The 25,133-nt window shown below is 45.5% G+C and overlaps 1 protein-coding gene across 1 annotated transcript in view; it reads left to right on the top strand.

Annotated features, from left to right (window-relative positions):
- ubac2 (UBA domain containing 2) overlaps window positions 1-25,133 on the top strand; it is a 209,019-nt gene that overhangs the window by 133,916 nt on the left and 49,970 nt on the right. The window contains exon 6 of the mRNA XM_078221555.1: window positions 2,877-2,924. Coding sequence (XP_078077681.1) covers window positions 2,877-2,924 — 48 coding nt within the window. The remainder of the gene's footprint in view (window positions 1-2,876; window positions 2,925-25,133) is intronic.

Genomic DNA, 25,133 nt, shown 5'->3' with positions numbered 1-25,133 from the left:
AAAGTTTCTCATCCCTAGAACCATTCTGCTAAATCTTCTCTGCACCTTCTCAAGAACCCTCACACCCTTCCTAAAGTGTGGTGATCAGAACTGGACGCAGTACTCTAGTTGTGGCCTAAACAGAGCTTTGCAACATTTCAACGTAACACCCCGCTTTTGTACTCAATGTTTCTATTTATGAAGCCCAAAATCCCATATGCTTTGCCATCCTGCCCTCTCTCAACATGTCCTGCTACCTTCCAAGATTGATGCACATGCACCCCCTGGTCCATCTGTCCCTGAAACACTGTGTCAATCAGTCTCTATCTTCTCCCCTATCCCTTCTGTCAAAATGCATCGCCTCACACTTGCCTGTGTTAAGTCCCATATTTATATGAAAGCAAAATTCTGCCGATGCTGAAAATCTGAAATCAAATAAAGTGCTGGAAATAGCCAGCCAGCATGGTAGCATCTGTGGAGAGAGAAACAGAGTTATGTTTTGAGTGGAATATGACCTCTTCTGAACTGAAGAGAGGTAGAAGTGCAATGGGTTGAAAGCAGGGAGGTTGAGGAAGAACAAAAAGGAAGTTCTGGGATAGGGTCGAGGCGGGGCGAGATTAAATGACAAAGATGTCATGAAACAAAAGGCAAAGGAAGTGGTAATGTTTGTGGGAAAGAAACAAAGAACTTGTCCATAGTAGGTGTTTTTTATTCATTCATAGGATGTGGGCGTCACTGGCTGGGCCAGCATTTATTGCCCATCCCTAATTGCCCCCTGAACTGAGTGACTTGCTAGGGCATTCAAGAGTCAACAACATTGCTGTAGGTCTGGAGTCACATGTAGGCCAGACCGAGTAGGGTCAGCAGATTTCCTTCCCTAAAGGACATGAGTGAACCAGATGGGTTTTTGCGAGAAGCGACAACGGTTTCATAGTCATTGTTAGAATTTTAATTCCAGAATGGCAGAGTAATGAACAGTTCTCTCCGAAAACAAAGACATGAAAAACAAGATTAAAGCAAATAAGATAGAATCAAAATGGGGAGGGAGGAGGGGGGCAGAGGGGCAGAGTTCATGGTTTGAAATGTTGAACTCAGTATTGAACCCAGAGGCTGCAAGGTGGCAAACTGGAAGAGGAGATGCCTTTCCTGGAGCTTGCGTTGAGTTTCACTGGAGCACTGTAGTAAGTGGAGGACAGAAATGTGAGTGTGAGATCGAGGTGGAGAATTAATATGACAAGCAACCAGAAGCTTGGGGTGATGCTTGCAAACTGGGCAGACTGAACCTTTTCTTGTACAATGGTGTAACGTTTACTGCTCTCCCATCCACGGCTATCTCCCCATGTCCAGGAGAGATTGGAAGATTCTGGCAATTCCAGCTGCTGCTGCTGCCCCCGCCCCCCCCCCCACCCCCCAAGCTAAGACCAGATGACCTTTCAACTCTGAGCATAGTCAACCTTTCCAGCACCACCTGTTTGACAATTTTCACTTCACTTATCACTCTACCATCTCCACTTCTGTCGATATTTTATCAGCATCCTCTTCCTGTGTAAACACTGATACAGAATACCATTTATTATTCTAGCCTTGCCCTGCATTTCTGAACATATATTGCCCTCTTTGTCTCTAATAAACCCCACCCCGCCTCTTGCTACCTGCTTACCATTTACACGCCGGTAAGATTTTTTGGTTCTCTTTTATTTAAACTACCATTCTATTCGCATGTTCCCGTAGAGTCATAGAGGTTTACAGCATGGAAACAGGTCCTTCAGCCCAACTTGTCCATGCTGCCCTTTTTTTAAACCACTAGAATCATAGAATCCCCACAGTGCAGAAGGAGGCCATTTGGCCCATCGAGTCTGCACCAACCACAATCCCACCCAGCTCCCATCCCCATAACCCCACTATTTACTCTGCTAATCCCCCTGACACTAAGGGGCAACTTATTATGGCCAATCCACCTAACCCGCACATCTTTGGACAGTGGGAGGAAACCGGAGCACCCGGAGGAAACCCACGCAAACACGGGGAGAATGTGCAGATTCCACACAGACAGTGACCCAAGCTGGGAATTGAACCCGGGTCCCTGGCGCTGTGAGGCAGCAGTGCTAACCACTGTGCCACCGTGCCTCCACTAAGCTAGTCCCAATTGCTTGCGTTTGGCCCATATCCCTTTATACCCACCTTACCCATCTAAATGCTTTTTAAAAGACAAAATTGTACCCGCCTCTACTACTACCTCTGGCAGTTATCCATCTTGCCAGCCTTATTTTGTTCTTCACTTTCTCTATTAACTGATCACATTTGGGCTGGTTCTTGCTGGAAGAATTCACCTAACATGCAGCAGACACCTTTTTTTTCCATTTCGTCATGTGCTCTATCTCCCTTTTCATCTGAAGAGCCCTTCTGTCCCCCACCATCCGCCACCCACCTTGTTGGAATCTACCCAGCCTGTATCTGAAACAACATCTCCTTAAAGATCAGCCATTGTTCTGTTATAGTTCTACTTTAGATTGTTCCTTGTTCTTCTCCATTACTAATCTCTAAACCTTATGATAAGATGATCACTCTTATCCAAGTGTTCTTCCATGGACACTTGGTCCACTTTGCCCACTGCATTCCCAAGCACCAAACCCAGCAATGTTTCCTTCCTAGTTGGGCTGAGGACATACGAGTCAAACAAGTTCTCCTGGACACATTTCAGAAATTCCTCCTCTCTTTCCCTTCACTCTAAAATTATCTCAATTGCAGTTTGGGTAATTGAAGCCCCTCAGTATCAACACTCCTGGTTTCTTACACGTCTTCTAATAAATAGAAATTGCTGATACAATGTTGATACAGAAGGCTCATATTTGTAGTTTGTCTGCAGTTAGCCATTTATGTTTTGTTTTGCTTTGTAGCTTCTGACATCTAGTACAACTACGTGGATCTTGGCCTTAAGTGGATTGGTAAGTCCCCTTTTCTTTATCAATGTTCTTTGCGTATAAATAATCCTTTTGCTATGGTTTTAATTTTGCGTCAATTGCTTTTAAGGTTATCAAAGTTATTTTGGAGGCTTGGTTGACATACTGTGGTTATGATTTTGCTGAAGTCTATAAAATTTACAACATGAGAAGCAAGCCATTGAGCTCAGCTCAACCATGTCAGTGCTTATGGTCAAACCAAGTCATCTCTCATCTCACCCGATCAGCTTATCATTCTCTCTCACATACTTATCTAGCTACCCTTTAACTGCTATTTGCCTCTGTAACTTCATATGATGGCGAGTCCCACATTCTCATCACTCGCGGGACAAAGACATTTCTATTGAATTTCAACAGTGTTGCATATTTGGTCATTTATAATGGGGAAACGAGGAAATAAATGAACATTGCATAGAATATTCATGGCCGTCATTCGCCCCAGCTGGTGTTTATGCACCACACGATCCATACTGGATCTTAGGAGTGACTATCTTATAGTTATGCTCCCTCGTTTTGGACTCCCCCACAAGTGGAATCCACACTGTTCACTGCATCTTTTTGGAGCGAAACCATATCAGATTTTTATCTTCTGTGAAATTCAGGGCAGGATAACTTTTCGCTGTCATTGCATGGCCATATTATTAACAACCAAACTTGTAGTGGTGGTTTTAAAATATTTTTATGATAGTGGGCTTTGGTGATTGTAATTTAAAAGGACAAAAACTATCTGGGAACATTTGTGGCCCAGGATTACTGTGTTGTCGACACGTGTCCAATCTCGTGAAATTATGTTAATGTCATAAAACCCAATCTCTGGACTCCTTTGTCTGGCTTTATGTTTACACGATTTTCTTGGACTGCTACTCCACTAGCTTTGTTCCCCCAGCTGAATTGTGTTTATGAGTAACTTTAGTGGCATCGCTGGCTGAACAGAGTGCATTAGCAATATACAAATTGGATAACACACATGTCCACAGCACATAAGTCAGTAACTACATGGGTCGTTCACAGTAATGCTTTCCCCAGTGCTTGCCACAATAATGAATTTGCGCTGTGGTCTTTTCTATGAGACAGTGTTACCAATCCAAGTAGGTGGTTAGTGGTACTTGTGACTCTGAAGGCGGCCAGTAAGCAACCAACAGTGGGGCAAAAAGAATGAGCTCCGTCCAGCATCAGTTGGTGGTGTTTTGACCAGATGTAGAGGGGATTTATTAGAGTGCTACCAGGGATAAGGGACTTTGTGTATAAATGAGCAAAACTGGGATTGTTCTCCTTAGAGAATAGAGTAGGTTAAGGGAAGAATTGATAATGATGTTCAAAATCCTTTGATAGTGTAAATAAGGATAAAGTGCTTCCAATAGCAGAATTAGTTTTTAATTGGAGGACATGGATTTAAGGCCATTGCCAAAAGAACAAGAGGTGACATGGACAAAAGAACATAGATCTGGAATTCACTGCCTGAAAGTGAGGTGGAAAGGGAATTGGATGAATAATTGATGCAGGATGTAGGACTATGAGATACGAGTATGGGGACTGCGATTAATTGGATAGCTCTTTCAAAGAGCCAACACAGACACAATAGGCCGAATGGTCTTATTCCTGAGCCGTGTGCTGTATCATTCTGGAACCGAGAAGGTCAAGAGGAAATTTAATAAAGGTTTCAAAATCATGAAGAGTTTTGCTTGCATCGTAAAGAGGAAATGTTGTAATGACAGAAAGGCCAGCAATAGAGGGTACAATAAGGCAAGAGAACCAGAGGGGAGATAAGAACATTTTTTTTACACAGCAAGTTGTCATGATCTGGAATGTGTTGTCTGAAAGGGTCAGATGGGAAAATGGAAGGAGATTCCATGGTAACTTTCAAAGGGGATGGGATGTACTTCTAGGAGGTGTTAGCAATTCTGGAAAGGGTAAAAATAGATAAGTCCCCTAGGCCGGATGGGATTTATCCTAGGATTCTCTGGGAGGCTAGAGAGGAGATTGCAGAGCCTTTGGCTTTGATCTTTGTGTCGTCATTGTCTACAGGAACAGTGCCAGAAGACTGGAGGATAGCAAATGTTGTCCCCTTGTTCAAGAAGGGGAGTAGGGACAACCCTGGTAATTATAGACCGGTGAGCCTTACTTCTGTTGTGGGCAAAGTATTGGAAAGGATTATAAGAGATAGGATTTATAATCACCTGGAAAGGAATAATTTGATTAGGGATAGTCAGCACGGTTTTGTGAAGGGTAGGTCGTGCCTCACAAACCTTATTGAGTTCTTTGAGAAGGTGGCCAAAGAGGTGGATGAGGGTAAAGCGGTTCATGTGGTGTACATGGATTTCAGCAAAGCGTTTGATAAGGTTCCCCATGGTAAGCTTTTGCAGAAAATACAGACACATGGGATTGAGGGTGATTTAGTAGTTTGGATCAGGAATTGGCTAGCTGTAAGAAAACAGAAGGTGGTGGTTGACGGGAAATATTCATCCTGGAGTTCAGTTACTTGTGGTGTACCGCAAGGATCTGTTTTGGGGCCACTGCTGTTTGTCATTTTTATTAATGACCTGGATGAGGGCGTGGAAGGATGGATTGGTAAATTTGCGGATGACACTAAAGTCGGTGGAGTTGGAGACATTGCGGAGGGAAGTGGCAGGTTACAGAGGGACATAGATAAGCTGCAGAGCTGGGCTGAGAGGTGGCAAATGGAGTTTAATGCGGAAAAGTGTGAGGTGATTCACTTTGGAAGGAGGAACAGGAATACAGAGTACTGGGCTAATGGTAAGATACTTGGTAGTGTGGATGAACAGAGGGATCTGGGTGTCCATGTGCAGAGATCCCTGAAAGTTGGCACCCAGGTTGATAGGGTTGTTAGGAAGGCGAACGGTATGTTAGCTTTTATTGGTAGAGGGATTGAGTTTCGGAGCCAGGAGGTCATGCTGCAACTGTACAAAACTCTGGTGCGGCCGCATTTGGAGTATTGCGTACAGTTCTGGTCGCCGTATTATAGGAAAGATGTGGAAGTGTTGGAAAGGGTGCAGAGGAGAATTACGAGGATGTTGCCTGGTATGGTGGGAAAATCGTATGAGGAAAGGCTGAGGGGCTTGAGGTTGTTTTCGTTAGAGAGAAGAAGGTTAAGAGGTGACTTAATAGAGGCATACAAGATGATCAGAGGATTAGATAGGGTGGATAGTGAGAGCCTTTTTCCTCGGATGGTGATGGCTAGCACGAGGGGACATAGCTTTAAATTGAGGGGTGAGAGATATAGGACAGATGTTAGAGGTAGTAAGGGCATGGAATGCCCTGCCTGCAGCAGTAGTGGACTCGTCAACATTAAGAGCATTCAAGTGGTTATTGGATAAACATATGGATGATATTGGAATAGTGGAGATTAGAGGGGCTTTAGATTGGTTCCACTGGTCGGCACAACATCGAGGGCCGAAGGGCCTGTACTGCGCTGTAATGTTCTATGTTCTAATACATACTCAAGAAGGCAGAAATGGCTGTGGGGAAAGAATGGGAGTGAGGAGGGGGCATAATTGGATCGATCTTTTAAAGAGCATTCCGATCACTTCATGGCTGCTTTTAGCACTCGTCTCATCCTTTATCATCACCATTTGCATTCCCTTTGTCCAATTAAACCCCCCCTCTACCTCATAGTATAAATCTTGTCCGATTTCCCTTCTCTTCAGTTCTGACGAAGGGTCATCCAGACTCAAAACGTTGGCTCTATTCCCTCTCCACAGAGGCTGAGTTTCTCCAGCATTTTCTGTTTTTGTTTCAGCCTCCTGCTCTATATGGTTATATGAAATCCAGAAAGTTAAAAGTCAAATGCTTGCTCAACATTGAGTGAATCATTTTATCAAATTCTAACTGCCACAATCTCAGAGACATAGGTGTCCCCATAAGAATATACCATTTGCAAGTGATGTGTTAAATACTCTGAAACAGGAAAGCCAGACGTTTCCTTATCATGTTGTTGTTTGATGAGTTTGTAAAGCCCTTGATTACTGATAGAGGTGTTGCCAGTAAACCTTGAACACAGTAAGAAGTCTCACAACACCAGGTTAAAGTCCAACAGGTTTATTTGGTAGCAAATACCATAAGCTTTCGGAGCGCTGCTCCTTCGTCAGATGGAGTGGAAATGTGCTCTCAAGCAGGGCACAGACACAAAATCAAGTTGCAGAATACTGATTAGAATGCGAATCCCTAAAGTCAGCCAGGTCTTAAAGATACAGACAATGTGGGTGGAGAGAGCATTAAACACAGGTTAAAGAGATGTGTATTGTCTCCAGACAGAACAGCTAGTGAGATTCTGCAAGCCCAGGAGGCAAGCTGTGGGGGTTACTGATAATGTGACATAAATCCAACATCCCGGTTTAGGCCGTCCTCATGTGTGCGGAACTTGGCTATCAGTTTCTGCTCAGCGACTCTGCGCTGTCGTGTGTCATGAAGGCCGCCTTGGAGCACGCTTACCTGAAGATCAGAGGCTGAATGCCCGTGACTGCTGAAGTGCTCCCCCACAGGAAGAGAACAGTCTTGCCTGGTGATTGTTGAGCGATGTTCATTCATCCGTTGTCGTAGCGTCTGCATGGTTTCCCCAATGTACCATGCCTCGGGACATCCTTTCCTGAGGACTTCCTCAGTAAACCTTGAGCCAGAGGTGCTGGTTCCTCACGTAACGTTGTCATAGCTGCCTTGAAGATGGTGTTTTTCAGATTCAATGGTGACTGTGGTTTGGTGCAGGTGGGGACAGGAAGCAGGAGCAATTGGCCCGGGAGTGAAATGTTGCAGTTGGTGATTGATGATACAAAAAGAACAAACATATATTTTATCTGGGGATCTCTGGAGTTGGTTCTGCAGGGATGGTGCAGCAGTGGCCTGGGCTTTTCAACTTGGAAAATTACATATTTTACATGTGAAAGTTAAATAAATTATCCCATTTTAAAATGTATTTTTAATCTCATAGAGGTTACAGTAGAAAACAGGCCATTTTGCCCCTACCCTGTTCGTTTCGTTCTCTAAATGAGTCTTACTATTCTTTTCTCCCTCGCATTTTTTTCCAGATTCCTTTTAGGTCGAATAGAATCCCTACACTCCAAAAGGAGGTCACTTGGCCCGTCGAGTCTTTACTGACCACATCCCACCCAGGCCCTATTCCCATAACCCCACACATTTACCCTTCTAATCCCCCTGACACTAGGGTCAATTTAGCGTGGCCAATCCACCTCACCTGCACATTTTTGGACTGTGAGCGGAAACCGGAGCACCCGGAGGAAACCCACGCAGACACAGGGAGAGCGTGTAGACTCCGCACAGTGACCCAAGCCAGGAATCGAACCCAGGTCCCTGGCCCCCTCCTGTGAGGCAACAGTGCTAACCACCGTGCCACCATGTCACCCAGTAGGATTGACAATATCAATAACCCTTGCAGAATTTGAGCTGCTAGGAAGATCTGTAGGTTGGGAATCTGTGTTGGGCAATTCATCAAAGTATCCTTAGTGCTCTCTTCCTTTGACCTCTGTACTGAGTGAGTTCTCATCATCTGTGATTTCAATTTCCATCTCAATTCATTATACTCGCTCCCTCTCTCTCTCTTCTGCGTGCTCTGCCCTCCTTATCCTTCCTTAATCTCTCCCTTCATTAAAAACCACCCAACCCCTAACACAGCTACCCATTTGCTCTTGCCATTTTAAGTAACCTCACTCTTTCCATCATCTCAACTGATAAGATCATCTTTGAGCACTTCCTTCCAATGCTCTCCACCCACGTACCACTTTCCCCGAACAAACTCTGCTTCTGTCTGTGTCAGCCCATGGAAAAAATCTCTCCAAATTCACTTACAGCTGCACTTTCAAACTCACAATTGTCTAGCCTTCAGTCATCTATTCACAATGACATTTATAACAGCTACCCCACTGTTCAACCACACCTTCTCCTCCAGTAAGATAAAGGCAAAATACTGTGGAATGCGGCAAAATACAGCTCTGACGAAGGGTTGTCCAGACTTGAAACATTGGCTCTGTTCTCTCTCCACAGATGCTGTCAGACCTGCTGAGTTTCTCCAGCAGTTTCTGTTTTTGTTGCACCTTCTCCTCCACCTTTGATGTCCCAGCCCACATTAAATCCATTGCTTTCCCTTACCCTGGCCGCTCACCTTATCTCTACTGCCTTAAGTCCAAGACTAACATGGCAGACAACTTTTTTTTTAACCATTCACCACCAGATTTGGCTGGCCCACATAAAGCTTGATTGGGTCCTGATCTCGTCCGTCAAAACAGCTTACTATTTGAGACAGCTGGATATGGCACTCTGGGCAAATGGATCAAAGGTTATGGGTAAAAAGCAGGATGAGGCTATTGAGTTGGACGATCAGCCATGATCGCAATGAATGGCGGAGCAGGCTCGAAGGGCCAAATGGCCTCCTCCTGCTCCTATCTTCTATGTTTCTTCACCCCATTGGCTGCGCCTTCTGCCACCCTCCCATCTCCTAACCCACTGCTCCAAGATTCCTTTAAAGTTCTTCCCCAGCCCTACCCCTAAACCTACATCTTTCTCTAGTTTCTCGCCTATATCCCTGCAAGCCCCCTCCCAATTCACCTCCTGCTGTCTCGACCATGCAATATTCCCTCCTGGCTCCCATCCTAATTGACTGTCCTCAGGGCTTGTACCTTTCTCCTTCATTGCCTCTCTCCTCAATAAAACAATCCTTGACCCACCTCTGTCTTTGCAAATTACCAGCCCATGTCCAAACTTCCTTTCTTCCCCAGGTCCTTGAATGTTTTGTAGTTTACGTATAAAACATACGAACAAGGAGCAGGAGTAGGCCATTCAGTCCCTTGAACCTGCTTCGCCATTTAAAAAGATTATGACTTATCTGATAGTAACCTCACATCTTCATCCCGCCTATCCCAATAACCTATACAAAACATTTCTCAGATCTGTGCTGATCTTTCCAAGTTTAAATATCTCGAATTTAGTTTCCACCACTCCACAGTTTCCAGAGTTGCTGCAATCAGAATCACAAAGGGCATCTTCATAGAATCCCTACAGTACAGAAGGAAGTCATGTGGCCCATCGAGCCCGCACTGACAACAATTCCACCCAGGCCCCATCCCCGTTACCCCACATATTTACCCTGCTAACCCCCTAACTGTGCGACTGTAACAAAGGTGAAATATGACTCTCTATCCACCATGAACTTTCTGCAGCCCTTGACACAGTTGGTCACACCATCCTCCCCCCACTCCCCTGTCATCCAGCTGGGTGCGACTGCTCTCACCTGGTGCCGTTCATATCTATCCAGTCGGAGCCAGGGAATCATCCACAATGGTCTCTCTTCCCACTCCCCCCCTCTGACCTCTGGTATTTCCCTTGGCCCCGGCTATTTATCGTGCTGCTCTTGATGGGGCAAATTTTCTCATTCTGCCCATCACGGGAATCGGAGCGGGCGAGGGGCGGACCATGGAAAAGTCCGTTGACCTCGGGCGAGATTTTCCGGTTTCGGGGCGAGCACTGCTGAAAATTCCCGTCCAATGACAGCATCCATAAACCCATTGTCAGTCTCCATATGTCCACCCAGAGCTCCCTCACCACCACCTCTCTCCAGCCCTCCATTGTCTCTGAATGTCAGACATCCAGTGCTACATGTGGAGTTATTTCCTACAACTAAATATCAGGAAGATCCAAAGCATCATCTTCGGTCCCCACCAACTTGGCCATGAGTCACTGTGGGTGGAGCTCAGAAACAGGAAGGGCGCAGTCACTATGTTGGGGGTATACTACAGGCCCCCTAACAGCCCAAGGGAAGTGGAAGAACGGATATGTCAGGAGATAATGGATAGGTGCAGGAAAAATAGTGTTGTTGTAGTGGGAGACTTCAATTTCCCTGGTATAGACTGGAAATCGCATAGGGCTGGGAGTCTGAATGGGGAGGCATTTGTAAAATGCGTACAGGAAGGTTCTTTGGAACAATATGTAGATAGCCCGACTAGAGAGGGGGCTATACTGGATCTAGTACTAGGGAATGAGCCTGGTCAGGTCTTTAAAGTTTCGGTAGGGGAACATGTGGCAAATAGTGACCACAATTCTGTTAGCTTTAGGATAGTGATGGAAAAGGATGAGTGGTGTCCCAAGGGTAAGGTGTTGGATTAGGCAGAAATTGGCAGCTGTTAATTGGGAGAGGCTGTTTGAGGGTAAATCCACATCTGGCATGTGGGAGTCTTTTAAGGAACAGTTGTTAGGGCTGCAGGATAGACATGTGCCTGTAAAAAAGGATAGGAAGGGTAGGATTTGAGAACCGTGGATAACCAGGGAAATTGAGGGATTGGTCAAAAAGAAAAGAGTGGCGTACGTTAGGTCCAGGCAGCTAAAAACGGAGGGAGCTCTGGAGGAATACAAAGAAAGTAGGAAAGAACTCAAACGAGGAATTAGAAGGGCAAAAAGGGGTCACGAAATGTCCTTGGCAGACAGGATTAAGGAGAATCCCAAGGCATTTTATTCATACGTTAGGAACAAAAGGGTTGTCAGGGAAAAAATCGGACCTCTCAGGGACAAAAGTGGGGAATTATGCTTAGAGCCCAAAGAAGTAGGGGAGATCCTAAATGAATACTTTGCGTCGGTATTCATAAAGGAGAGGGATGTGTTGACTGGGAGTGTCTTGGAAGGGAGTGTTGACCCGTTAGAGAAAATCTCCATTACAAGGAAGGAAGTGTTAGGTTTTTTTAGGGACTATAAAGACTGACAAATCCCCAGGGCCTGATGGAATCTATCCAAGGCTGCTCGGGGAGACAAGAGATGGAATCGCTGGGCCTCTGACGCAAATCTTTGTCTCGTCACTGGACACAGGTGAGGTCCCAGAGGATTGGAGGATAGCTAATGTGGTCCCGTTATTTAAGAAGGGTAGGAAGGATAACCCGGGAAATTATAGGCCGGTGAGCTTGACGTCCGTGGTAGGGAAGTTGTTGGAGAGGATTCTTAGAGATAGGATGTATGCACATTTAGAAAGGAATAAACTCATTAACGATAGTCAGCATGGTTTTGTGAGAGGGAGGTCATGCCTCACTAACCTGGTGGAGTTTTTTGAAGAAGTGACTAGAATAGTTGATGAGGGAAGAGCCGTGGATGTTGTCTATATGGACTTTAGTAAAGCGTTTGACAAAGTCCCTCATGGTAGGTTGGTGCAAAAGGTTGGATCTCATGGGATAAAGGGGGAGGTGGCTAGATGGGTGGAGAACTGGCTTGGTCACAGAAGACAGAGGGTGGTAGTGGAAGGGTCTTTTTCTGGCTGGATGCCTGTGACTAGTGGTGTTCTGCAGGGCTCTGTATTGGGACCTCTGCGATTTGTGATTTATATAAACGATCTGGAAGAAGGTGTAACTGGGGTGATCAGTAAGTTTGCGGACGACACGAAAATGGCCGGACTTGCAGATAGTGAGGAACATTGTCAGAGGCTACAGAAGGATATAGATAGGCTGGAAATTTGGGCAAAGAAATGGCAGATGGAGTTCAATCCAGATAAATGCGAAGTGATGCATTTTGGTAGAACTAACGTAGTGGGGAGCTATACGATAAATGGCAGAACCATAAAGGGTGTAGATACGCAGAGGGACCTTGAAGGTGATGTCACAGGTGGAGAAGGTAGTGAATAAGGCATATGGCATGCTTGCCTTTATAGGACGGGGCATAGAGTATAAAAGTTGGGGTCTGATGTTGCAGTTGTATAGAACATTGGTTCGGCCGCATTTGGAATACTGCACCCAGTTCTGGTCGCCACACTACCAGAAGGACGTGGAGGCTTTAGAGAGAGTGCAGAGGAGGTTTACCAGGATGTTGCCTGGTATGGAAGGGCTTAGTTATGAGGAGAGATTGGGTAAACTGGGGTTGTTCTCACTGGAAAGACGGAGGATGAGGGGTGACCTAATAGAGGTGTATAAAATTATGAAAGGCATAGATAGGGTGAACGGTGGGAAGCTTTTCCCCGGGTCGGTGGTGACGTTCGCGAGGGGTCATAGGTTCAAGGTGAAGGGGGGGTTTAACACGGATATCAGAAGGACATATTTTACACAGAGTGTGGTGGGGGCCTGGAATGCGCTGCCGGGCAAGGTGGTGGAGGCGGACACACTGGGAACGTTTAAGACTTATCTAGATAGCCACATGAACGTAGTGGGAATGGAGGGATACAAAAGAATGGTCTAGTTTGGACCAGGGAGCGGCGCAGGCTTGGAGGGCCAAAGGGCCTGTTCCTGTGCTGTATTGTTCTTTGTTCTTTGTTTACAAGTCTGGTGTCATATCCCGAGGTGAGCTTCCAACCACATCCTTGCCATCACTAAGCCACCTCAGTAGCTTCGCCTATTTCCACCCTCTGCTTCAGCTCATCTTCTGCTGAAACCCACATTAATGCCTTCATTACCACTGGATTTGATTATTCTGACACACTCCTGGCTGGTTTCCCACAAGCGACTCTCTGAGATCATCCAAAACTCTGCTACTTGTGACTGAACGGCAAATCCCGTTCACTTATCACTCCTGTGCCCACTCGGCTCCTCGGTAATTATCACCTTGATCTTCAGATTTTTATACTTGTCCTAAGAACATAGAACATAGAACAGTACAGCACAGAACAGGTCCTTCGGCCCACGATGTTGTGCCGAGCTTTATCTGAAACCAAGATCAAGCTATCCCACTCCCTATCATCCTGGTGTGCTCCATGTGCCCATCCAATAACCGCTTAAATGTTCCTAAAGTGTCTGACTCCACTATCACTGCAGGCAGTCCATTCCACACCCCAACCACTCTCTGCGTAAAGAACCTACCTCTGACATCCTTCCTGTATCTCCCACCACGAACCCTCTCCAAGGTCCTGTGACTCAGAGGTGAGATTGCCAGTCACTGAGCCACAGCCTTATACTTGCACTAGAGGATGGCATGGGCAAAGTATCTTGGAGTACCTACCGCTAATCGTTTGATTAGCTTTGTCATATTTCCTTCATATGTTCCAAATCATCAGAGTGTATCTTATGTTCCTCTTGGAAAGAAGACTGTGCAACATTGATGAGGTTATCAGTAGATCAACACTTGACCTAGTTTTTTTCAGATGGTTGATTTATTTAGCCAGCAGAGATGCATGGAGGATGCTTTTGTAAAACCTGTTCTTGTGAAAATATGTGCAAGAGATTTCCTGTTTGAATTGATCGCATTTCTCCCTAGAACCTGTGATCTTTCCACAATTTGCAGCTATTTAGCAACCTCCATTAACCACTCCACCTCACCCACTTCCTTCAAGACACCTCTTGAAACCTATCTCTTTGATCAGGCTTTTGTTGATCTGTCCAATTATCTCTGTAAGAAGTCTCACAACACTAGGTTAAAGTATCACAAGCTTTCGGAGTGCTGCTCCTTCATCAGGTGAGTCAACTCAAACCTGTTGGACTTTAACCTGGTGTTGTGAGACTTCTTACTGTGCCCACCCCAGTCCAACGCCGGCATCTCCACACCATAAATATTTCTATGAGTGGGTATTCAGTTTTGTTTGCCAGTTGTTCTTGTGAAGCACCTTGGGATGTTTTTCTACATTTATGATGTATTTTATTTAGTGAATGCAAATCCCCGAAGCCAGGCGATAATCTTCTCATTTGCTGAGTTCAAGTTAATTAATCCATCACTTAGCAGGCTGTGGAGGGAACACTCCTCAGTAACGTGCAACATTGTTTGTGTCTTTACACAAGTGCGCAAAGGGTTTGTACTGAGGCCGCAGTGGTGGAGGCTGGCCGCATAAGGGCCCTGGCCTTTCCTGAACCTGTTTAGCAGGGGCCACTCTCGCTGTCGTAGTTCAAAGCGACTGGCAGCCCGGCCACAGGCCATTATAAGGCACCAGCACCAATACAGAGCCCATAGTCACAGTTTTCGACCTCTGACAATAAAAGACTGAGCTGAGACTCTGCCGAGATTGCACTTGGATCATTGTCCAATTCTAGCCACCATGACATTCAATCACCATTATCATGGTCACCATTACTGACACTATGGGCCCGATTTTACCGTCAGGGGCACGAAAACTTGGTCAAGTTGGGCGTGAGGCAAGTAGCGAGATCCGCACCCGCCTCTGCGCCGGTTCCCCCTTTACCGAGGCCCGAAAATGGCCACGATCGGGACCGCGCCCGAAACGGGCGCGACGGCCATTCAAATGCATTTGCATGCGCTTGAATTGACTTAATGGGCAGCAAATACATGAATAGGATGGGAATAGAGGGATATGGTCCCCGGAAGGGTCGGGGGTTTTAGTTAAGTCGGTGTAGGCTTGGAGGGCCGAAGGGCCTGTTCGTGTGCTGTAATGTTCTTTGTTCTTGTTCTTTGGGAGCCGCATACTATCATTTTTCTTCTGCACATGCGCAGTTGGAGGCGCCGATCGGAGCTGCAGGATTTTGGGTGCATTAAGCCCCGCCCACAGGCTTCTGCAAAGCGATTCAGAATCGCTGATATTTTGCAGGCAAAGTGCGTGTGGAGGCGCCTGAGAATGGGTCTGAAAGTCAGATCTGAAACACTCCCAGTTTCAAGTCGGCCCAGCACTTGGAATCAAAATGGTCAAATAGGGCCCAATAAGTTTGAATCACAGATTTATTGAATGAATTTAAAGTTCCACCAGCTGCCATGGTGGGATTTGAACCCATGCCCCCAGAGCATTACTCTGAGCCTCTGGATTACTAATCCATTGACATTACCACTACACCCCTTCTCCCTCATTACCCACTGAGCCCTGGTGAAACCATAAGATTAAGAAAGGGGATTCTGGTGGAGTCTTGGAATGACCAGCCAGACAGTCTTCCTCACGTGAAGAGCAGTCAAAATGTGGAATTGCCCCCGGGTACAGTGATAGAGGTGAACATTTTTTAAACGTTTCTGTGACTGCATGGAGTGACTCCAAATTTATTTAGGTGCGTGTATATTGGGTCAAATGACCTTCACTTCCTCACCCAAGTTTATCGCATCATCAAAGTGCAAACAGGTAGTCTTTTTTAGAACGCGTCTTTCTCAAACACAATGAATGAACTTGTTAAATGATTAATGTACCTGTTGGGGGGAGTGAATTGCTTGTGATGAACCAAGGAAATGGCTGCCCCCCTCCCCCCCCCAACTGCTGCATAGCCCTGTCATGGCCCTCACTCAGATCCCCTCCCTGGCACTGCCCCGGCACGCTGGCGGTGTCCAACTGGTGTGCCAGGTGGGCACTGCCCAATGACCACCGCCTGGCCATGCCCCCGACCACGCAGGGGTTTCAATGGCCTCCGAGCACTGGGCGCGAAACGGATTTTGAGGCCAGCACACGATTCCCCGGAATCGGTGCATTCTGTACCAGGCGCGACGAGGTCGGAGAATCGCTGCCCCCTTGATTTCAGCTGTAGTACATTGAGCTTGGAGTGACTTTGTTGAAGACAGTAAAACTCACCTGGAGCTGAAATATAACAAAATAGTAACACAATTTCCACAAACCTTCGCTTCAGCAAAGTACGTTCAACAAAAATCACTTGGTTAGAATTTACACAAGTTGCTGTGTTTGTAACTGAAATTCTTATTGCTGGAGGGTGAAGTTGGAGCTTTACTAGGAAGAAAAGCGAGAGGCATGCATAGACATAAACTGTTTAATTTTGTTTAAGATTGAACAATTTTTAAGCTTTAAGATCTTCTGAGTCTTAACTTTCAACCGTCTCAGGAAATCACACTACCTCATGTTTCCATTGAAAGGAAGTATCACTTGGTGACTTGCATGGGACCAAAATCTTTGATATTCATCAAGCATTTTATTTTTAATTGAAGAAACTAGGCTTTAGATAAATGTGCTTTGAAGTATTGATAATAGAGTGCTGCCTTTTTAGAGGGGGCGGAGGACCCTGTAGCCTCTGCATAACCCAGCTGGTTACACTTGATGGCCGCTGTATGATTGCGGCAAGTAGCACAGTGGTCAGCACTGCTGCCTCACAGCGCCAAGGACCCAGGTTCATTTCCCGGCTTGGGTCACTGTCTGTGTGGAGTTTGCACATTCTCCCCGTGTCTGCTTGGGTTTCCTCCATGGTGCTCCGGTTTCCTCCCATAGTCTGAAAGATGTGCTGGTTAGGTGGATTGACCATGCTAAACTCTCCTTCAGTGTACCCGAACAGGCGCCGGAGTGTGGCGACTAGGGGATTTACAGAGTAACTTCATTGCAGTGTTAATGTAAGCCTTACTTGTGACTAATAAATAAAATTTTTTTAAATCTGAATGGTTTGTGACTGTGCATGCAAGCATCCTGAAGGAATGGCTTGTCCGTTCCCTCCACAGCACATTCCTGTTTGCTGTGCACCCACCCAGCTTTGAGAACCGTCTTTCCTATTGCTTTTTTTTGCTTTTTGTGGTATCATAGAACCCATAAGCAGAACATGACGCCATTTCAGCCCATCATGCTTGTGCCGGCTCTCTGAAAGAGCAATCCAGTTAGCCCCACTCCGAGCTCGTTCCCCCATGGGTCCTGTCATTTTCAAATCTTCATCCAGTTCTCCTTTGAAAGCTGCTTCAGGCAGACTGTTAATGAGCGGGGCCAATGTTGGTTACACAGGTTCCATGCCATTAGGGAGTCCTTGGGGAATTAAATCACTCATCAGCCGGCACGCCCTGCTGAAATTTTTACAGGGTTAAATAGCAGAGTCTTAGTTTCACAATGGCTGCTACCCGCACTTACATCGAAGGACAGATTCTCATATTTCATAACTGTGGCCAAACATCTGGACAACTCCAAAGGTTTGAGGCAAAAAAACCTTAACAGGCAACGTTTGTGTTGTATTTAATCAATTTGCACACACAACTGTACCTCATCCTAACCAAGTATCCGGAAAGGAGGGGAGGTGATGGCCTAGTGGTATTACTACTAGATTATTAATCCAGAAACTCAGCTAATGTTCTGGGGACCCGGGTTCGAATCCCGCCACGGCAGATGGTGGAATTTAAATTCATTTTTTAAAATCTGGAATTAAGAATCTACTGATGACCATGAAACCATTGTCGATTGTCAGAAAAACCCACCTGGCTCACTGATATCCTTACCCGGTCTGGCCTACATGTGACTCCAGAGCCACAGCAATGTGGGTGACTCTCAACTGCCCTCCAAGGGCAACTAGGGATGGGCAATAAATGCTGGTCAGCCAGCGACGCCCATGTCCCATGAATGAATTTTTAAAAATCTACTCTAAATGATAATGATATAAATGAAATTCTTGGTGCTTTTGAAGTTTCTGCATGTATCCAGAGTATTGTTTGCTTGCTCTGGCCACCTTGTATCTGAATCTTAGAGCACTCTGCTTAGAGTAGAAACTATTAGCGTTTACCTGATGTTCCAGTTATATCCATAGGCAGCGTAATAAGAGGGTCATTTCCATTTTAAACCCGTCACTCTGAAACTGGACGACTTGTGGCCATATTTTTGTAACTCTCCCAGCATGTATACACACAGCCATCTGATGTCACTGCACAAGCCCCTAATAGCTACTTCCAAAAGTCGAGAATGTTCAACAACCTAACACCTCCACCCTGCCTTTCTGAATATTAAAGTGCGCTTATGCTAAAAGTAAATGCAACTTTGTCTCAGCAACACCTGCTCCTTCACAACTGCCAGCTTGCTCACTACTCTTTGCTATTTAAAACTATGTTGTCAGTTTCATCTCAGTGGGTGGTGCCACCACTCTGAGGCAGAAGCTTGTGGGTTCAAGTCTCACTCCAGTTAAAACCCAGGCTGACACTCCCAGTATTGTCTCGCAGGACTGTTGCACTGTCAGATACGCCAGCTTTTCATAGAATCCCTACAATGCAGAAGAGGCCATTTGGCCCATCGAGTCTGCACTGGCCATCTGAAATAACACCCTACCTGGTCCAATCCCCTGCTTTAACCCAGTAACCCTGCGCATTGATCACGGCCAATCCACCTAACCCGCACATCTTTGGACTATGGGAGGAAACTGGAGCACCCAGAGAAAATCCACGCATACACGAGGAGAAAGTGCAGACTCCACACAGTCACCCAAGGCCGGAATTGAACCCAGGTCCCTGGTGCTGTGAGGCAACAGTGCTAACCACTGTGCCACCTTGCCGCTGTTTCGGAGAAACTTTAAAACGATGTCTCGTTTGCCCTGTCAGCTGGATGTAAAAATCCCATGGCACTATTCAATGATGTGTTAACAAGTTGTCCTGATGAATATTTATCCCCCAACCACCACTGTCAGCATTATCTGGCCATTATTGCATTGCCGTTTGTTGAAGCTTGCTGTGCACAAATTGGCTGCTGTGTTTTCCTACATTATAACATTGGCTATACTTTACAAGAGCTTCATTGGTTGTAAAGCACGTCCTGATATCATGTAAGTCATTGTATAAATGCCATTTCTTTCCTCTTTTGTCTTTATTTGTGAACTCATGCCTATTTGCGGCAGACACAGATGTTGTACCTGTTAAAACCTCAGGTACTTTCGACCAGTTTACTTACTCCAAATTTTACCCCGGTACCCTTATTTGCAAGATGGACAAAGGACAAACACAAGTAAAAAGGTTCAATAAGTTTATTAATAATGACACTATTAGCCGTTAATGAGCTTGTGTTTCATTAGGTTGGCATGTTAGGCTCCGTAGGCAGTTAACTAGATACCAGAAGTGAAAGCACAATAGGTTTTGTTGACTATTTATAACCAGCAAAAGGGGATGTAGATGAATATTGAGACAGATTGCATTACATTTCAAACTGTCTAAATCTGAGAACGATGAATGAGAGATGAAGAACAATCACAGAGAGAGTTAATGGCCAATGGTGAATTACACAAGCGTAAAGGACAGATTTCTATTTTACTTATATTTTGAGTGGGGACAGAAGCTTTGCAAAACTTTATTTGGAAGTGTAGTCATTAGAAAGAGCAGACCAAAAAGCATTTGAGGTTGCCTTATTATTAATAAGACAATCCAAGCTCATGTGTCGAGGTTAAATTTGAACCCTTGTTACAGAACTGAAAATGCGATGTTCCTATTCTGCCAATTCATCATGCTGTCCAGTTTTGTTTCTTGTAATTATGTAAATCTCTTGTAAAGCTCGGCACAACATCGTGGGCCGAAGGGCCTGTTCTGTGCTGTACTGTTCTATGTACCCGCAGGAGGGTGGGAATGAACTATAATTGTACAGTATCGCAACAGAAACAACATAGAGTTGATAAACGCAGTCTTCCATCTTGTTTTGCACCTTGGTGATCAACTTTGTGTTCAGCATTGCCTGGTGTAGCTCAGGAGTCCCATTCTGGCATGGGGGCCTATGCCGTAGTTGCTGCAGATGAAGGCAGTGGGAGTGGAACATAGTCAACATGCAGGATTCTCTGGGCCCTCTTATTAACCAACTAAGCTTTCCATTTCTTCTCTCCTCTTTCAATGACCCACCAACAGTCAGCCTGCAGAAGTCACGGCTGTTAGTGACTCTCCACCAGCTTCTGTGACGATGTCTCCCACCTTTAAATCTCACTTGCGGGTGTCCTTCTAACAGAGGTTTGGATGTCCACCAGCTCACTGTGCAGAGAATGCCTTTGAGTATAGGCTGAAATCCATCCAATGAGCATGGCCAAGACATTGCAGTTGTTGTTGGCTTGGTAATGAATGTATGCCGATGCAATTAACATGCTCCAGGGCCTAAGAAATGGTGACTGAAATTCTATCCTGAATCCCGGTGTGATTTCACAACCAAAGGATCCAGTCAGCCTGGTCTTCTTAGTCCAGTGTCTGTAAGAGAAACGCCAAGAGCATAGGAAACCATTAGATATTGCCTTTGTTGACCCAGCCAAGGTGCACAACCATGTCAGCTGAAATAGAAACATAGCAGGAGGAGGCCATTCAGCCCTTCGAGTCTGATCCGCCATTCGTTACGGTCATGCTGATCGTCCAACTCAAAAATCCTGCTTTCTCCCCATAACCTTTGATCCCATTCACCCCAAGTGCTATATCTAGCTGCCTCTTGAATACATTCAATGTTTTGGCATCAACTACTTCCTGTGGTAATGAATTCCACAGGCTCACCACTCTTTGGGTGAAGAAATGTCTCCTCACCTCCATCCTAAATGGTCTACCCCGAATCCTCAGACTGTGACCCCTGGTTCTGGACACCCCCACCATCAGGAACATCCTTCCTGTATCTACCCAGTCTTTATTTAAACCCCCGAAGAGAATTAGCAGCCCACCAGAACTGTTCAACTGCTCTGCTCCTTCCATAACAACATGAGGATTAGGAATAGCTTTGACAGGGCAACTTCAAAACCCTTCGCGATCTACAGTGTGATCAAACAGGGTTGCAAATCGATGCTTTGCGCTCTTTGGCATTTTCTTCACTTTGCTGTGGTCATACTCATCCAGTTCATCTACAGAAATGTTTATATACATACTGGAGCTGACGGAACTTCTATTTATATAGCACCTTTAAAGTAATTAAATGTCCCTGAGCGCCATATAAAACAAACTATGACACCTAACCGGATCAGGGAATCTGATACAACTGAGCAATGGTAGGTTGTGAGCAGTATTGCAGAGGAATGTGAGCTGGAGACATTTAGAACAAAGAACAAAGAAAGTTACAGCACAGGAACAGGCCCTTCGGCCCTCCAAGCCTGCAGCGACCATGCTGCCCGACTTAACTAAAACCCCCTACCCTTCCGGGGACCATATCCCTCTACTCCCATCCTATTCATGTATTTGTCCAAACGCCCCTTAAAAGTCACTGTCATATCTGTTTCCACTACCTCCCCCGGCAGCGAGTTCCAGGCACCCACCACCCTCTGTGTAAAAAAAAATGTTTAGAGAAGGAATTCCAGAGCTGAGGACTCAAGCAGCTGGTGACACTGTCTCCAGTGGTGCAAAGATTAAAATCATGGATGCTCAAGAGGGGCTTGAGGAGGTTTTTGAGATAAGTAAGGGTGAGGCCATGGAGGGATTTGAAAACAAGGAAGATCGTTTTAAAATCAGGATGTTGCGTGGCCGGGAACTAATTTGGTCAGCAAGAACAGGGAATCGTAGCATCCGACAATGCAAAAGGAGGTCATTCGGCCCATCGAGCCTGCACAAAGACTCAAGAACAGTTTCTTCCCTGCTGTCATCAGACTTTTGAATGGACCTAATCACACTAAGTTGATCTTTCTCTACACCCTAGTCATGACTGTAACACTACATTCTGCACTCTCTCCTTTCCTTCTCTACAGACAGTATGCTTTGTCTGTGCAAGAAGCAATACTTTTCACTGTATACTAATACATGTGACAATAACAAATCAGATCAAATTACCCAGGCCCTATCCCTGTAAGCCCACGTATTTATCCTGCTAATCTCCCTGACTCTATTTTAGCATGGCCAATCAACCTAACTTGCACATCTTTGGACTGTGGGAGGAAACCGGAGCACCCGGAAGAAACCCACGCAGACACGGGGAGAAGGTGCAAACTCCACATAGACAGTGACCCAAGCTGGGAATTGAACCCAGGTCCCTGGAGCTGTAAGGCAACAGTGCTAACCACTGTGCCACCGTGCCGCCCTCTATTCAGATCTGAACCTTCTCTGCTCTAAGGAAAATAACCCAACAACCAAAGCCTTTCGTTCCTGCAACCATTTTGGTAACTCTCCTCCGCACCCTCTCCAAGATCTAGATGTCCTTCTTAAAGGGTGTTGCCCGGGTTTGAACACAATACTCCAGCTGAAATCAAACCAGTGTTTTTGTTTCAACAGAACATCCTTGCTTTTTCATCCTTTTCCGCTAATAATAAAACCAAGGGTCCCATATGCTTTTTTAAAAAAGAAAATGTAATTTATATAGCGTCTTTCACAACTTTGGGACGTCCTTCAGCACCACACATTGGAGTTACTGCAGGAAACGTGGCATTGTGCCCCCAGCAAGCTCCCACAATTAGCAATGTGATAATGATCAGATAATCATTCTGGTCTTGTTGACTGAGAAAAGACAGAGTCTCAGTTTAATATCTCAACCAAAAGAGGACACTTCCAATATCACAGCGCTGGAGTTCCAGCCTAAATTATTACACTGAAGTCCTGGAGTGGGACTTGAACCCACAATCTTCTGATCCAGAGGCAAGAGTACTACCAATAGAGCCAAAGCATTTTTCAACTTACCCTGCTGCCTTCAAAAACCCGTGTACATTCATCCCCAGATCTCCCTTTCACTGCACCCTCTCTAATAGTACCATTGAATTTATATGACCTCGCTTTATTCTGCCCACCAAAGTGTATCACTTCACACTTCTCTGTATTAAATTTCACTAAGAAATCTCACAGCACCAGGTTAAAGTCCAACAGGTTTATTTGGTAGCAAACGCCACTAGCTTTCATCAGGTGAGCGGGAGATCTGTTTGCAAACAGGGCATATAAAGACACAAACTCAATTTACAGAATAATGATTGGAATGCGAGTCTTTACAGCTAATCAAGTCTTAAAGGTACAGACAATATGAGTGGAGAGAGCATTAAGCACAGGTTAAAGAGATGTGTATTGTCTCCAGACAGGACAGTTAGTGAGATTTTGCAAGTCCAGGCAAGTCGTGGGGGTTACAGATAGTGTGACATGAACCCAAGATCCCGGTTGAGGCCGTCCTCATGTGTGCGGAACTTGGCTATCAGTCTCTGCTCAGCGACTCTGCGCTGTCGTGTGTCTCCACATCATAAATTTCACTGCCATGTGTCTGCTCATTTCATTCGCCTGTTAGGTCCTCCTGAAACCGTGACTATTCTCATTGTTTGCTGCAGCTCTCGGTTTGTGTCACCTGCAAATCACGTCGCAAATATATATCGAAAAGAAAAGTTTTCCATTGGTTCTGGTTTCAGTACCCTAGCTAGTGATGAACCCACATTGCTACTGTCTTTTTCATCCCATTGATATTAATTTTGTTAATAAGAATATTAAGTAATGCTTCATCAAACGTGTTTTGAAATTCCTTGGCTGGAATTTTACTGTCCCGCTGCCACGGGAATCGGAGCAAGTGAGGAGCAGACCATGGAAAGGTCTGTTGACCTCGGGCAGGATTCTATGGTTTTAGAAATCATAGCAACCCTACAGTGCAGAAGGAGGCCATTCAGCCCATCGAGTCTGCACCGACCACAATCCCACCCAGGCCCTACCCCCACATATTTTACCCGCTAATCCCTCTAACCTATGCATCCCAGGACTCTAAGGGGCAATTTTCTTTTTTAACCTGGCCAATCAACTTAACCCGCACATCTTTGGACTGTGGGAGGAAACCGGAGCACCTGGAGCAAACCCACGCAGACACGAGGAGAATGTGCAAACTCCACACAGACAGTGACCCGAGCCGGGAATCGAACCCGGGACCCTGGAGCTGTGAAGCAGCAGTGCTAACCACTGTGCTACCGTGCCGCCCTGGGATGAGTGAGGCCATAAAATCACGCATCATATATATACAACATCAGCCGCAATACCCTTGTCAACCTCTTTATTGAAGAAAATGATCAAGTTAGCCAAACCAGCATTTGGCTGTAACAAATCAGTGCTGAGTCTTTTAGCTTGCTGTGGGTTATTGTCTCTGAAAAGGTTTGCCACTGCTAACATGAGGCAGAACCAGTGGTCCCAGTCTGAGGATATAGTGTAGAGTCAGACTTAGGTCAGAGGTAAAGAGAAATTTCTTCACCCAGTAGTCAGCCTATGGAATTTGCTACCACAGAAAGTAATTGAGGCTTCTCGGCCTTTTGGCTAAGATCAAGTGTGGTATGGTCGGCAGCCCATGGTCGGCCGCACTTGGTTGAGGTCATTAGGTCACACTGAAGCTTCATATGTTTCATATGAAGCAACTTTTTAAAGTGGCATCTCGGCCTTTTGGCTAAGATGCAAATGAGCTCAAGTCTTGGAGGAGGAGCCTCCCCCTTCTCCAATCAGCTTGGCTCATGTAGATCAGTCCCAGGACAGGGTGGTTTGGTCGCTCGCCCTGTCTTGTCAGCCTGGATCTGAAATGTCTCAACTTGTTGAGACTCTGAATTGGATTTGATTTAATTGAATTGGAAAAGTATATTAAAAAAAATTGAGGCTAAACACTGAATGTATTCAAGACGCAATTAGATATAACACTTCAGGCAAAGGGCATCAAAGGATATGGGGGGAAGGCGGGATCAGGCTATTGAATTGGATGATCAGCCATGATCACAATGAATGGCGGAGCAGGCCCAA

The sequence above is a fragment of the Mustelus asterias genome, chromosome 10, assembly GCF_964213995.1.
Source record: "Mustelus asterias chromosome 10, sMusAst1.hap1.1, whole genome shotgun sequence".
Lineage (NCBI taxonomy): Eukaryota > Metazoa > Chordata > Chondrichthyes > Carcharhiniformes > Triakidae > Mustelus > Mustelus asterias.
The sequence above is the reverse complement of the archived record's forward strand: the minus strand, read 5'-3'. Positions and strand labels throughout refer to the sequence as shown.